Below are 14,430 nucleotides of genomic sequence, written 5' to 3' on the forward strand. Positions count from 1 at the left end.
CTTGGCGGAGGTAATAATAATAATAATAATAGGTTCACAAAGAGGATCGGTTTGTATTCTCAGACTTCATTTATTTCATGACTGATTAAACATCAAGATGACATCAGAAAAACATTGTGTTTGTAGCATTAATATATTTAAAACCTAAATAAAAACACCACCAGTGTTAGTGTTCACTTATTTACGTAAAAAAAAAAAAATCTACCTCTTCTACAACTTTAACTCATTTACAAAAACATCTTCATTAATTCACTTTTTAAAAACAAAACAGATGTACGTTCCATGAAGCAACGTGAAAACAAATAATTTTTGTTTCAATATTAAAAACCAAACAGGACTGTCAATTAATAAATAAACCTCTTGCTATGACACCGGAAAAAATAAATCCACTGCCATGAAATGGGAGCGATCAGCGTGTGAGCACTACGATGTGGCTCCACTAACCAGAGCATGGTCATCGTGCTGAGGCTGTTCCTGATGAAGGTGGAAAAAAATGACACTGACAACATATTTTGGTCCGATACAAAGAAAAGCCAAAAACAGTTGGCTTCCGTCCCTGGTGTACAGGGCAGAGAGAGGACCGTCTTCATTAGAGGAGCTTCTTTATTAACAGATGAGCTGAACCACTAACAATAGAACAAAGGATGGATGGTTTGAATAAAAAGGAAAATGTGTGTCATGATCAGTGTTTTCCGCTAGAGGGAGCACCAGCCTTTGTTATGGACAGTGATTATACTTATCGTCTCCGCAGCCGACCAGCTAAGTGGTCGATCTTTCAACACTGCTGCACAGGCACATTCTGAATTCACACAAATTAGTTTTCATGTTACAGCCACAGTCAGGACAATGTAGGCTGGTTCTTCACAGGTGACGTTACCATCCTCCTGTTCAATCCTCATTAGAAGCCCTCGCACATCATGGCACAGAGCTTCACACACAGATCACCAGCAAAGGCCAAAATACAGAAATACATTTTTTTTGCCGATAGCATACAGTGCCTTAACATTCATTCTGTAGTGTTTGTAATTTTAAAGTTGGGAAAACATATTACACTCTGTTTTAACTGTAGCAGTGTGACTAATAAATCATGTCCTTGCTTATTTCCTTCTTTAGAAACAAATGCTTATAGATATTCATAAAACCAAGAAATGTCACAGAGTTAATCAGTTCAGACGAGAGCTGTTCGATTCCTTAACTTGAAAAAAAAAACCTTGGCTTATAACGCTTCAATTGGCTGATGGCTTAGTTAATGTGGCATTTCAGCTGCTCTGAGTTGCAGGGTCTTTGTAGATAGAATGAAACATGGGGAGTGTACTGCAGGGGGAGGGGGGGGGGCAAGCTGATAATCAGGTGAAGGCCACTGCTGTCCGTTTGCGCTGCCCGGAGGAGCCTGAAAAGAGTGCAATCCATTCAGAGAGGCATGAAAGCAGCCTATCCCGGTTTTCGGCTTTCCTCCCTCAGTCGTCGGCGACAATGGACAGAGCACGCAACTCGCTGAGCTTGGCCTCGGTCTCCCTCTCCCTCTGCTCGTCAGTCAACCCTGCCTGGTCGATCTCGTCTGTTAACTCGCTGAAGATCTTGTACATTTCGGTGAAATAGACCACCTGAGGGGCAGGACAGAAAAAGGAAAATGATGTGATAGTGAAAAAATTTAATAAATCCTTTGATAAAGTCTGGACAGTCCACAGACCTCTCCTAAATGCCTCTGCGGAAAAACTTCAAAAAATCATGTCCAACTCCGCTCCACATGCACAATCTAACCTGGGTTTTACTGGCACAAGTCTGAAGGCTGCTGATCTCAAAGCTCTTCAACCTCGCTAATGAGAAATGATTTGAGAGGAGAAGAGGGAGCCCAGAGATATCAAACAACTCAGACAAAGCCACAAATTCAGTGGGTAGTGACCCTGCTTTTCTCTCCCGATCTGAACAAGAGGTAAAGAGTGTTCACTGAAAGCTTTTTTGACACTTCCCACCCCTGCTTCTTCCCCTTAGTTCATGAGTCAGGCTCCCTAGAGAGTTGCTTTGATGATTAATAGACTTTAATCACATTACAAGACTCCAGAAGAGTAGGCAGAGAATGAAAGTTACTGGGAAATACAACCCCTTGAAACCCACACACACACACACACACCCCAATATTTATTCACGCAGCGATGCATACAAGGCTCTTAAGGGTCGGCCTCTCTAAAATCGCACGTGTCCTATTGTAGACTACAGAAAGACCTACTGAGATACTAGTGGGAGAAATTCTCACTGATTTACTGAGGGTCACAGCAGAAGTTTTGGTTCAAAATGGAAATAGCGGAACAAATCTTCCATCTTCAGGTTTTTAAACAACCTTTTAAATGATCAATGTCAAAGACCGCTGGATGTTTATAACGATATTTGCCACCTAAACCACATGAGTGGGCAGTAAGTATTGGGTTACTGGTGTTTGTGGGGGTAAAGCGGATATATACATTTTTATATATATATATTATTTTTTTTAACCAAAAGTGGCTTGTTGAAACGGCCATCGGAAATGCGCATGTGACAAGTGATGATAATGTACACCAGATCAGTGTCTGGGCGACTTCTGCAGCAGAGACAATACTATACAAACACAGCCTCACACAACTGTGACCTCCTCGAATAAAGAAAACAATCTTCGGGTGAAGCCAGAGCTGTGATTTACATGACTTCTATTAAGGCATTTTAACACACCATAGTTCCAGCTGCTTAATATTTATGTACAGAGGTTACACTTTGACCTCTGAGCCTACAAAGACACAGAGTAATTTAAGTTTCATTGTGTCCAGCGAGTCCCTAAACACTGTGTGATGTTTCATGAGACAAACCATCAGAGAAATAAAGAGACAAAGGAAGTCATCTTGGAGGTGTTTTCTGCCATGAGCACATGCGGAAGAGAATTCAGCAAGACAATGTCTCAATTCATCCACATCTGCACAGGTGAACGTGTCAGGCGGTGTGTCTCACTGACAGTTGCTGGACAGGACTTGTGGCAGTTTAGATGAATACTCGCAACAAAAGCTGCCTTTGTGCCTTTTTCCTGCTGCCACTGGGAGCTGAGCAACAACAAGCAGCTGGAAGTGAAGGGAGTGGAGGATGAAACTGCAGCAAGGCTGGGGATGTGGTCCACTGGTCCACTGACCACCCACGTGCTGCTCTGTGAGTGTTTGTGTGTGTGTGTGTGTGCGGGTGTGTAAAAATTGTAAATGGTGCTTTTCTAGTCTTAATAACCACTCAAAACACTTTGCATTACAGGTCACATTCACACACATGCGCACAGTGCAGACATACATAGACATTCAGTACATAGAGCGCCTTCCAAAAACACAAACTCACAAATGTTACATCATCGGGGGAGTTTGGTGTTCAGCATCTTGCCCTTCGACATGAGGACTGCAGGAGCCAGGGAGTGACCATGTGATTAGTGGACAACCAGCTCTACCCTCTGAGCCACAGCCCCACACAATGCTTACTAATTTTGTTCAACAATATGAATACAGATAATGTAGATGGAGTAGATTAGCTAGTGTGTCAACTGTTGCACCAAAAAAGCAGGTAAAAGGTAAACAACCTCAAAAGAGAAAATATCTTGAGCTTAGATTTGTGTGAATATTTTATACTGGTTACAGTCAATTACTCACTTTGCTAATTTTAAGTTCAAAGCACATCATCAAACTCCGTAATTGTCATTAGGTCTGGGCTAATCTGGTTTAATAATTAGAAGTATGCCAGTGGCCGTCCCAAGGAGGAAATGACAGGCAGGTCTGGGGTGGGGGAGGGGGACATGGTGGCGCTAACTTGAGATGTCCAGCTGCTTTAAGTGAAGCTGCAGGTTAAGAGGGAGGCTTGCAGGGCTGCGCTGGAGCCACAAAGATGAGGCCTTCCTGGGCTAAACACAGCAGTGTGGGCTGTCATTGGGGGTTAATCACATTAGGACAGCATGGAGGGAGACAGACGTCCAGGATTATACACTCCCTTTCATCAGACCATGTTTAACCAAAGCTCACAGTTTGCAACAGCATACTTTGGGGTTTGCTGGTCTCATTGTGTGTGTATCTGCAGGGAGGGGGGAAGTTACTAACCTGGGCCCGGATGAGAGCCTCAAAGCTGGGCTGGAAGTAGTCAATGCGGCTGTGATAGAACTTGGGCATCTCGTCCAGCAGCTGCTTGTTTTTTACCTCAAAATCTTCCCTGACTGGTCGCAGCTCCTCTCTGGCCTGAGGTGTGGAAGGGGGACAGAAAAGAAAACAACCGTGGTCACAGTCAGGCCTGATTTCACAGATCATATAATTTTAGATTATAATTTACAGCACACATTAAAGATTCTTCCACATTGTACAAGGATTTAAACAAGAAAAGAAAAACTATTTTTTTGTTAATTCATCACAAGTGTCCAGTTTCTTATTGTTCAGAAAAATATTTGCCTAATTCCCACGGAGAGGAGGCGCAAAAAAAAGGCTGTGATCACGACCACACTGAGGAGGAGTGGGTAATGTGGGCAGACTTGGCTGTGAGTGGACTCCAGCACCACGGATCTGTGTGTGAATGTATTAGTGGGTAGTCTACTGTAGGCTTGGAGTTATGGAATGCACAATGAATATGTGAGAGAGGGTGAATTTTTTTTTCTTTCATTAAAGGGACGGGGACGGGGGGGAGAGTTGCTATATTTATACTGGAAGATATTGTTTATCTGCTGCATAACGATTTGGTCTGTTCAACTTAGTTAGTTTTCTTACCAGTTGAAATGGCACCGAGTGTTTTGTCAGGATCATTTCTTTAAGTGCGCAGGGATTCAAAGGGCAGGGATGTAGGGGCCTCTTCAAGGCTTTGTTCCCCTGACAGTGCTTTTCTCAATGTGTGTGGGTGGCTCGCCATGTGAGGATGTGTTAGAGCGAATAGCATAGGCAACACTGCAGCGTTATCTGTGAATGTGTGCGCTTCTGTAGTGGCCTCATGGTGTGTGCGTATGTGTGCACGTGTGTGTGTGTGTTTACAATTCTCAATTACGTGCCTGTAGATGTGCAGCACTGCCTTTTTGAAAAGGCACTACTTGAGAGCCTGGTAGCTTGCGTGGGTGAAGGAGCGTACATGTACAATATGCATGTGCTCAACTATTTTTGTTCATATCCAGTCAGCATTTGTCTTTTTCCACTTATTCTGCTCAATTCACAATACGAGCAACATGTAAGAGCAAGTGAACTCTGCTCCTCGGCAGATCGAGGGAGCATTCGAGTGGACCAACACGTGCAGCCATGCAGGCTTTAAACCACAGTTACCTGATGTAGTTTGACCATAGCGGGCCCCGTTTTTTCCTTCTCTTCATACTTCTCCACTTTGGACTGCAGACGTTTGTAGTCCTGCAGCGCCTGTTCCCGCCGCTTCACTGCCATGTTGAGGCTGGGGAAGACGCCACTGTACCTGCAAGACAGGTAGGAACCACGTTAAACATCTTTGACAAAGACAATGGGACACACACACAAGCATAAATTTCCCAGACACTCACACCGAAATACATAAATGCTTAGGAAAAAAATTACCACAGAAAATAAAATTACAGAAATCATTAAAACAACTTTCCTATGAAATTTGTAGACATGCATTCTGCATTGCATCCCATCTTAATAGAAGTCATTATGAATTAATAAAACCCCTCTCCTCAACATCTTATTGTAGAGGTACTCTCAAACCCCAGAGGACGGCTCTGCATTAAGCTTCCTCTAATCTATTATCTAATTACTGTAGTTCAAAATGGCATGAAACAATTCATTTTGTGACAATTATCATAATCCAAATGAAAATATATTCTTGCAACGAGAATCCTGGTCTTCAGCACTAAAAATAGGGAAACATTCATCTGTAACTTAGCAACAGGAGTCTGAGCTTCATCCTGGGACTTGTTGCACTGGTTTTGTGGCTGCGTTTAATGGGAAGCAGGAATATTGTTATACAGTAAATATTCAACCCAATAGTATTAAATAAAAAATATATAAAAATTCAAGTTATAACGCTTGGATGACTAATAACATCTAAACTTTGATATTAAAGTATCCTCAAATGTATTCAGCATTAATATAAATCAGGCAGTAAATGCCATTACATTAGATCTTTAAGTGAGGTATTTATATTCCATTTTCCTTATTTAGAAAAACCCAACATATTATATTTATTTCATCCGTTGTCCTTATGCCTCAATAAGAGTTAGGCGGGGGAAAAGTTAACAGAGGAAAAAAACAGACACCACAGGGAGAGTGCATCACTGTTTAAAGCTGTTTAAACGGCAGAAATTAGTCCAAACAATCATTAATAAATAAGCCAGACAATGATTTATTTTGGTCCTTTCCAACATGTAAACACAAACCAGTGACAAGATTATTTACACAGGTGTTTGCTACATGTCATAAAAACTGTTATGAAGCCTGAGATGCAGCTTTTTTGAATGCACTTCATCAAGTGTGGAGGCCCACTACTACCATAGTTTATTATGTGTGTCTCTGCCTATATATTGTTATTAGCCACAATATGTGTGGGCTTCGTGGTCTACGTTCCTCTCCATACCGTTGACCTGCTCTGTGCAGCAGTTGATGGAACCACTGGGAAGCAGCGAACTGATTGTGAAATCACAGCTGTGACTGCCCGTGATCTTACTACGAGAGGAGAGGAGGAGGGGGGTCGGGTAGAAAGTGACGCAAACTGAGGCGCAGTCTCAGACAAGCAGGGATTGTTTCCGACAGGAAGTTAAGTAAGGAGTGGTCTAGTAACTATGGAGTGACATCACAGAGCTCAACTCAGCCCAGCCCTGCGGCCCACGCTCCACCACTATTTATAAAATACCACTTTGGCCCAGTTTATGGCAGGGGTGGATGCTGATCCTCATGTCTACTATCTGTTCCAGTGTACACATTCTTGAAGTACCAAGGGATTATGTAACTACCCTCTAGACATGACTGCTCTCTAGTTCGATCCTATTGCCTGATCACAAGCAAAAGAGACAACGTTAAGACAACACAATGGCTGATCACGTTTTCACCTGCATGCTTCACATGCCTGAACCATGCAATTTCCTCATGATGGTATGCAGCTCTAAAATTGGGACAGCACTGCCAGCAACTGCCATGTTTCAGCACACAAAGACATTTAAGGGCCTCTGCTGGTGCAAAAGAAGGAGGAAGAGCTAGAAACAAAGAGGGTTAACCCACTCTTGTCCTTTCAGTCCACTGTGTTGATACCTGTCTGTTACATTCAGGGCTCTGTACAGAAGTTACAGTACCTCAGCTCTGCCAAAGGCTCCCACACGAGGATAAACAGCAGAATACGGCCATGGTTGTAGGTATTATTTTTATGATAGACTGGTATGTAAGTGTCCAGAAACTGGACATTCCCTCGATGTCCTGGCCTCGGCTGGACAACTACCAGTCATCCAGCTAGGTCTGCATTTGTGGTCAGCCCAGTTTGAATGAGGTCCTGTGTTGGTTGAGAGCAACACAAGGCCAAGGGCACACCACTGTCCATGTGACAGGTCAGGGTGTGGTCAACAGGCTGGATGGAAATAGCGTCTGCACCAGAGAGTGTGTTTATGAGCAGCTGCCAATCCACAGACAGGCCAGTCTGACCCGTCAGCCAAGCCCAAGTCTGGTCTAGACACCCTCAGTCTAAGATACTGGCTGTCCCACTTGACTATCACCGTCACACAACCAACTACTGCAAAACACACAACAAACCACTAAAATATGGGACTGTGCCACAGACTCAGATGAAGAACCTAGATTGTCAGACAAGATTACATCAAGTGGCAGGTTTTGTTTGAACATGCTTGCTGTGAATATAAAATTACTACCATTTGTTGTATAAATGGTTTAGAGCAGTGGGCCATGGGAAAGTCTTTGTGACGTACACGCCAACTGAAACACCTTTATCTCGGCAGAAACCAGAAGGAGTTGGATCTGCCGCAACTTGTCTTGTGCTTTGTTGATCAAAACTCAAGACAGCTCACGCAGCCTGGATACCCGATACACCAGATGGGGGAAAAAGATTGATAACTTCATAGCAAACATCTGGAGTGTAAAAAAAACGTAACCTCTATTCCAAAATTCAGCACCAAAATGAGACCGAATCCAAAAATGGCAGCAGCCCCACAGCCAAGGCCAAATTCAACTACTGGCTCTAGGCCTCTCACTACCTGCCCCAGCGGCAGGGTCTTCCTCCTGATTGAGAGGGGTGAAGGTGGCTTTTCCAGTCGTAGCTGAAAAGAGCAACGGTGCAGAAAGGGCTAGGTAACACAAATTCCTCAATGCCCACGCGCTGCGCTCCCCTCCCCTCACATAAACACAGTGATATCATTCAGTGACCCCCGCTGAGGGGATGAAATTTACGTCTGGGCCTGAGAGAGAGAAAGAGACAGAGGGGAGGAGAAGGAGGGGGCTGTATCTTTTTGTGTGCGTTTACTGTTCATTTTACCGTATTTTTCAAGTATTAAGGATGGATGCCAAAATATTAAATAGCAGTCACACATGGACACTTTAATAACATACCAAACACACAAAAACACACAACCTATTCAAGGTCTTCCATTAACATTAACCCTCTTTCTCTGATTTTCTTTACAATAAAACAAGATCAGCGATAGCGTATTTTCAGACTAAGTAAATGAAAAATATTCATTAGTGAAGGACTAATGGAATCTTAATGGACGCTTTCAAGTACCGTTTTCTAAAGAAGACACTTTGATAGACTAATAACTAATAGTGCCTTGTTGTTAAGGAGGTAAAAAGTTAATGATGAGGTCAGTTAAGCTTGGCTCTAAAACACGTTTATAAACTTTCTTTCTCCGCTTGGTTTCTGAATCATGTAAATGCCTTTAAACTTTATGGCCTAAAATACCATTCCTTGTGAGACCGTGCCCCTGACAAAATATGGGTAGGTGTTTGTGTATCTATGTGTTGATGTGTATGTGTGTGTCTGCGTGTGTGTGCTGTCCTGAGACAGTTTTCCCCCTCATCCAATCCTCTGGGTCCAGGAAGCTGGGCCCTTTGCCATATTCTGAGCCTGCCCACACGTCCGCCTGCCGCCCACCAGGAAGAGGAAATTAGAACCATTCCATCCTGTCATTGCTCCGCCACCAGAGCACATGAGGAAGAGAGGGCTTTACACACACAAACACACACACAAAAACAGACACTGACCCCACCTATTTATGTTTTACAGAGGAATCTCTTCATATTGGTTACTTTGAAAAATTACAAATTTATGGGGCAGAAAGTTCAACACAAGCTTGTAATAGAAACCTATGCAATTGCTCTCTTACAAAGCATATGTTTAATCTCCTGGGAGGAGCAAAGAGGAGGAAGCAAAACCTTAACAAGTTCTCCGGAAGAGGGGTGGGCTAGTCCAGCCACTCCCTTCAGTACCTCGGGTTTGTGTTTGCCTGTGTGTGCGCGCGTGTGTGTTAAAAAAATGTAGGCTTAAGGAATGGAATAGCACTCACTGGCTGCTCAGATGGGGGCGAGTATTAGGAATAAGAACCAAATAACCTTTCTTCCAGACGCACTAGCGATACCAAAGCAGCACCACTTTTACAAACTGCATTACTACACAGCAGTCCTCTCTGAGCTTGTTCACTGTGGCTGTACTTACCACACTACAAGTGTGAGGAGCAGAATAAGGTCAAATCATAAACTGGACTTAATCTGCCCAGATATGTTTAATACTACATCAGGGAAATTAAGCCCCAAAACTGAACTGAATCACCTTTACAACACTTTTCTGTGATTGTGCAATGTATCTTAAACCACTTTTGTCCACCTTTGTGCTGGTCCAAACAGAAGTGGAAACTATCCATAATAACTCTTTGACACTGATCTGGTAAACAGATCATTTAAAGTCAACCTTTAAAATACAGCAGTAAAAAAAGAAGAAAAAAGAGTGAGAGATATAAAGATGGACACTTACTTTTTCAGAGGGTCGATAACTGTCTTCTGGATCTGGTTGACCTGCAATTTAGAAAGAAAAACAGTTAATGTAAGCAATAAGCACATCTACATCAAGGAAGGGACTTCATGAATTGTTATTCACTGTCAAATTGAGTTACATCAAAATTTAACTCAAAACAAAACAGCTTCTACATCTCTCGCTCATTAGCTGCAAAGTAATGCCACTGCACAAACATCAACATTCGTGTTTATTTCAAACTGAGCACTCAAGAATAAAAAAACGGGAGGGGGGGCTTCCAAAGAAACTTTCATGACGTCGACTCTTTTATTGTACACAAGCCCCGAGGAGAAACCCCTGAATATTCATTGAGCCGACGATACAAAAGGATGGAACTGTCAGGGGACGGACATGAAAGCAAAGCCCAACTGATTTCAAATCCTGTGGAGGGCGGGCTGCGTTACAAGATGAAAGTTCTTTGCAAGCAAACATTTTAACAATAACAGTTTATATTTTCCTGCATTCTCCTTCTGGTTGCCAGAACCAACAGGGGAGGGAGGGAGGGGAAGGGGGGTGTTAAATGGAAGTAAATGAACATCTCATCTTGAGGCCTCCAGCCCCGGCACCAAGTCTCATTGACAGAAGTTGGCGCACAATTAATAAAGTTTCCAGTGTAATTTACATTGCAGATTCAAAACGACTTTTACTACTACGGTCTCCAGCACAACAGAAGTAAACCAAGCAATCGAGGCGAGCGGAGAGTAAACGCTAAGAGCAACGAAGGAGAAACTAAAGCAGCGAGATGTGAAGTGACAGCTGCATGAGAACAGTGAGCAGCTCCGCTAATCATATGTTCACTCGCTATTGGAAGGACAGTCAATCACACAACAACAAGGAGGCAGGATCGCAGCTGTGCTTTGTAGAAAATGCCCTGACCATCTATGTGAACATACAGCGATGCTCACCGTTTCACACGGGCAGTTTTCCAAGTACAAAATGGATGATTGTGGTTTGAGGGAAAATAGAGAACCAATAACAAATAAGTACATGGGAATACACATTTTCTTTGTTTTACATATTCACACCACCACCACCACCCCTCCCCGACTTGAGCTGTGCCGCTGCTTTTAAGGTGAGAGCAAGCAGCGAAGAGGGAGAGCAACAGCGGCAGATTTGCTTAAGCAAGCTGGTGCCCTCTACCCTCTGCCCCTTCCCACAGAGAGAGAGAGAAGGGGGGGGGGGGTATTCCTTGGAGGCCCCGCAGAGCCTGAGGCCGGTGCTCAAGTAGCAGTCTCCATCAGTGAGTCACGGGGCAGAGGCCATCCCGGCACACAGGCCTCCCAAAAATACACACAGATCGCAGAGGAAATCAATATCCCTCCAAACGGAGCATCCTCTACTGTGCTACCGCCATGTACACTGGGGCTCAGCTTCTGCAGCAGTGTGCCGGCGGGGCTGTGCGCCCTCCTCAGCCCCAGAAATAAACACACAGACCTGGGCCACTGCTGCCTTCATTATCGCTGCACGTTTTATCTGCTGGCTCTCTTACTTGCGAGCCCTGCGGCAGAACATCCTGTCTCAACATGGAGAAGAGCAAAGGGTGGATGCTTTTGTGTCTGTTTTGCTGGAGCAATAGGGTTTGCTGTTGGTGCCGTCAGAATCAACAGTCAGCTTGAAGGGAGATACTCGAATAGTGTTCGAGTGAGCTGTGCTGGATTTTAAACACCTAGCATATCCGAGGTGATATTCCACATAGCAGACTGACCAAAAAGTGCTCACTCTCTGTATTTCGCCTTTAGCTCTCTGTTAGCCACTTTACAAAAAGGAATCATACCAATTCAGTGCAAACCTGGAACTGAACGTTTTTTTTTTTACAGTGAAGACCTTTTATTCAGTAAGACTGAAAGAAGTGCACAGAAACTCAGGTGTGACCTAGCTGTCAAAATCCACTCTGGATCAAAGTGTGTTAAAAAAAACATACAACCAAGTCAAGTCAATACAGCTGTGACTGTTGTCCTCCACGAGTGAGAGACTCGGCTGGGATATAAATGCCGAACTGAATCACTGTCAAACATATCCCAGTCAAAGAGCCAAAGAGGAAACATATACAGCGTGGAGACAGAAAGTAGATCCACCTACTATACACTGTAAAGACAACATGCTCCAAGCTACTAGAAACCGAAATCCCATTATACTGAGAGAGGATGGAAGGCTGATTTATACTTCTTGATTGAAATTGATTTCGTAGGTCCAACAAAGTCACATACCCTGATGGGCACATTCCTAGAAATGTAACTACACATTACAGCGAAACAGGCCTTACCAGCTGTGATTGGTCAACTGGGAACCATGCCTCTTCCATATCATAAAAAAAAAACTCAATACTCAACCTCAATAGTTCAATGGTCATAGTGTTGCAGTAATTTTAGCAAAAGGAAAAATAAATTGGGTTCAAACATAGAAACTTTACCACAGACAAGCTTTTTGATAATTTCTTAGAATGGTGTGGGCCGCAAAGTTGACAAGGGTAACCATGAGAGACAGACATGAGATCCATCCATCCAATCCATTATCTATACCACTTATCCTTTGAGGGTCCAGTGTGTGCTATAGCCAATCCCAGCTAACACTGGGTGAGAGGTGGGGAGCCCCCTAGTCTCGAGTCCATCACAAGGCCAACATGCAGAGACAAAAAAATGACCAGAGAAAAGGCTTACAATTTAAGCAGGAAGGAAAAAATAAGACTTTTATGTTGAAGGAGTCATCCTTCAAACTGTGATATTCAAATGACGTCTAAAGAAAGGAGTGGATTTAATGTATCCAATATATCAATTAGCAGGCAAGTGAGCATGGCAGCACTGTTTAAAATGTCAAAGACAGTTAAAATGTGAACAAAAAAGCTAATTTGATTTTGTATCCAATCTAAAGAATGAAAGCTCCATCCTGAAAACAGTCAAACTGGCAGGATTGCTCTTCTGGGCACTCGACCAAGCCAAGTCCTGGAACATACGCACCCGGGGTCACAAAGCCACACGCTCTGTCCAACCCACATTCTACTTTGTCTGGTCACTCAAAACGGCTCCTGTAAAATTTGATGAGCTGTGAGAAAACCAGTCGGAATGACTGGTATGTTTGAAGAAGAAAGGGAAGGAACAAAAGTGGTTTCTAGTTGCTAAAACTCCTCCATACACATTTAGTATATTTAATATATTTAGTGATATTTATATGCTGATTGACATTTGCGTTGCCTTCTATCAAGGAAGAAAAAAATCTTTAAGACTTCAAATACAAAGATTTTACCAAGCAACTTGCTCTGCATAGATTAAGTATATCTTCTGGAACCTCAAAACACGTCTAGAAGACTTTTGGTTGCTGCTTCACTCTCACATGTTTGGGAAGAGGTTATGGTTTGATTTTCAATGGAAAGTCCAGTTCACAGGAAGGTTTCAGAGAAAATATAAATCAACTCTCAACCTAATATGTACATTTCCAGATGGTGCCATTTCTGTGAGATAGTGCACTAAAATTTTACAATGGAATAAAAAAAATCCACCTTTTTTCATTTTTTTCTTTAACAAAAGGTATTCATCTTCTCATCTCATTAGATTTTTGTTGTTGAAGAGGTTATGAAATCATTCTGGTTCACAACTAAATATGAAAAGAAAATAGATATTTTAAGGCAACAAATGTGAAAAGCCCAGAACACCTTACAGCGGGGCAATGAGTCAAGAAAACACAGATGGAAAAAAGTCAATCGGCATATGCCTTGGTGCGATCTCCTGTGTTGTTTGCAGTATTTTTTCCCTCTTTAAAAGTCTACCCTTCACAGAGCAGTGCCTTGAGGATGCACACATACGGTGCCATTATGATTCACATTAAAACTACCTGTGGCAATGATTCTAATCAAAAACTGAAATGTACCCGGCAAATAATCTGAGGAGGCCTGACAGCCAAAGCAGAAATCTTAACAGAGTACAGCAATAAGAGAGGGGGAGAGAGAGAGAGAGAGAGCACTAGAAGATAGCTTAGTGTTCTGTAAAGACATGTCTGGATTTCTATGGTTGCCCCTTAGGACAAAACATGCAAGTGTGAAAAACACAAACATTACAAGAGACACTGCAAATCAAGAAATACTCTAAATATCTTAATACACACAAAAAATGCGTAGGACCATATTTTCCGGGTGGCAATGTCAGTTTGGTTCTGCCTGTCAGATTGTCAGTCGGCTCTCTGGCTTGGTCTGAATCTTTGGTGATTCCCTGCTTGCTCTTTCATCAAGTGTTAACACCAACAGAAATGTAATGCTGCAGGACTTCTGTATTATAAATTCAAGCTCATGGCAGCTGCTCCTCTCCATAAAAAAAAAAAGAAAAAAGAAGGAAATAACTGATTTTCTGCTGCAACCTTTCAAGAAGATATGTTGTGAACCGTCAATGTAAAACAAGTGCTGAACTGAAGCCAAATGTTTGTTTCAATAAGTTATCCAAGCAACATACT

General features: G+C 42.8%; 1 protein-coding gene across 1 annotated transcript in view; it reads right to left on the bottom strand.

Moving 5' to 3' along the window:
- Positions 1–46: 46 nt before the first annotated feature.
- Positions 47–14,430, bottom strand: part of bin3 (bridging integrator 3) — a 28,817-nt gene continuing 14,433 nt past the window's right edge. The window contains exons 6-9 of the mRNA XM_053419882.1: positions 9,955–9,995; positions 5,286–5,427; positions 4,092–4,226; positions 47–1,604 (exon numbers count right to left, since the gene is read on the bottom strand). Of these exons, the coding sequence (XP_053275857.1) occupies positions 1,458–1,604; positions 4,092–4,226; positions 5,286–5,427; positions 9,955–9,995 (465 nt within the window). The 3' untranslated portion in view covers positions 47–1,457. The remainder of the gene's footprint in view (positions 1,605–4,091; positions 4,227–5,285; positions 5,428–9,954; positions 9,996–14,430) is intronic.

Source organism: Pleuronectes platessa, chromosome 4 (assembly GCF_947347685.1).
Source record: "Pleuronectes platessa chromosome 4, fPlePla1.1, whole genome shotgun sequence".
NCBI lineage: Eukaryota > Metazoa > Chordata > Actinopteri > Pleuronectiformes > Pleuronectidae > Pleuronectes > Pleuronectes platessa.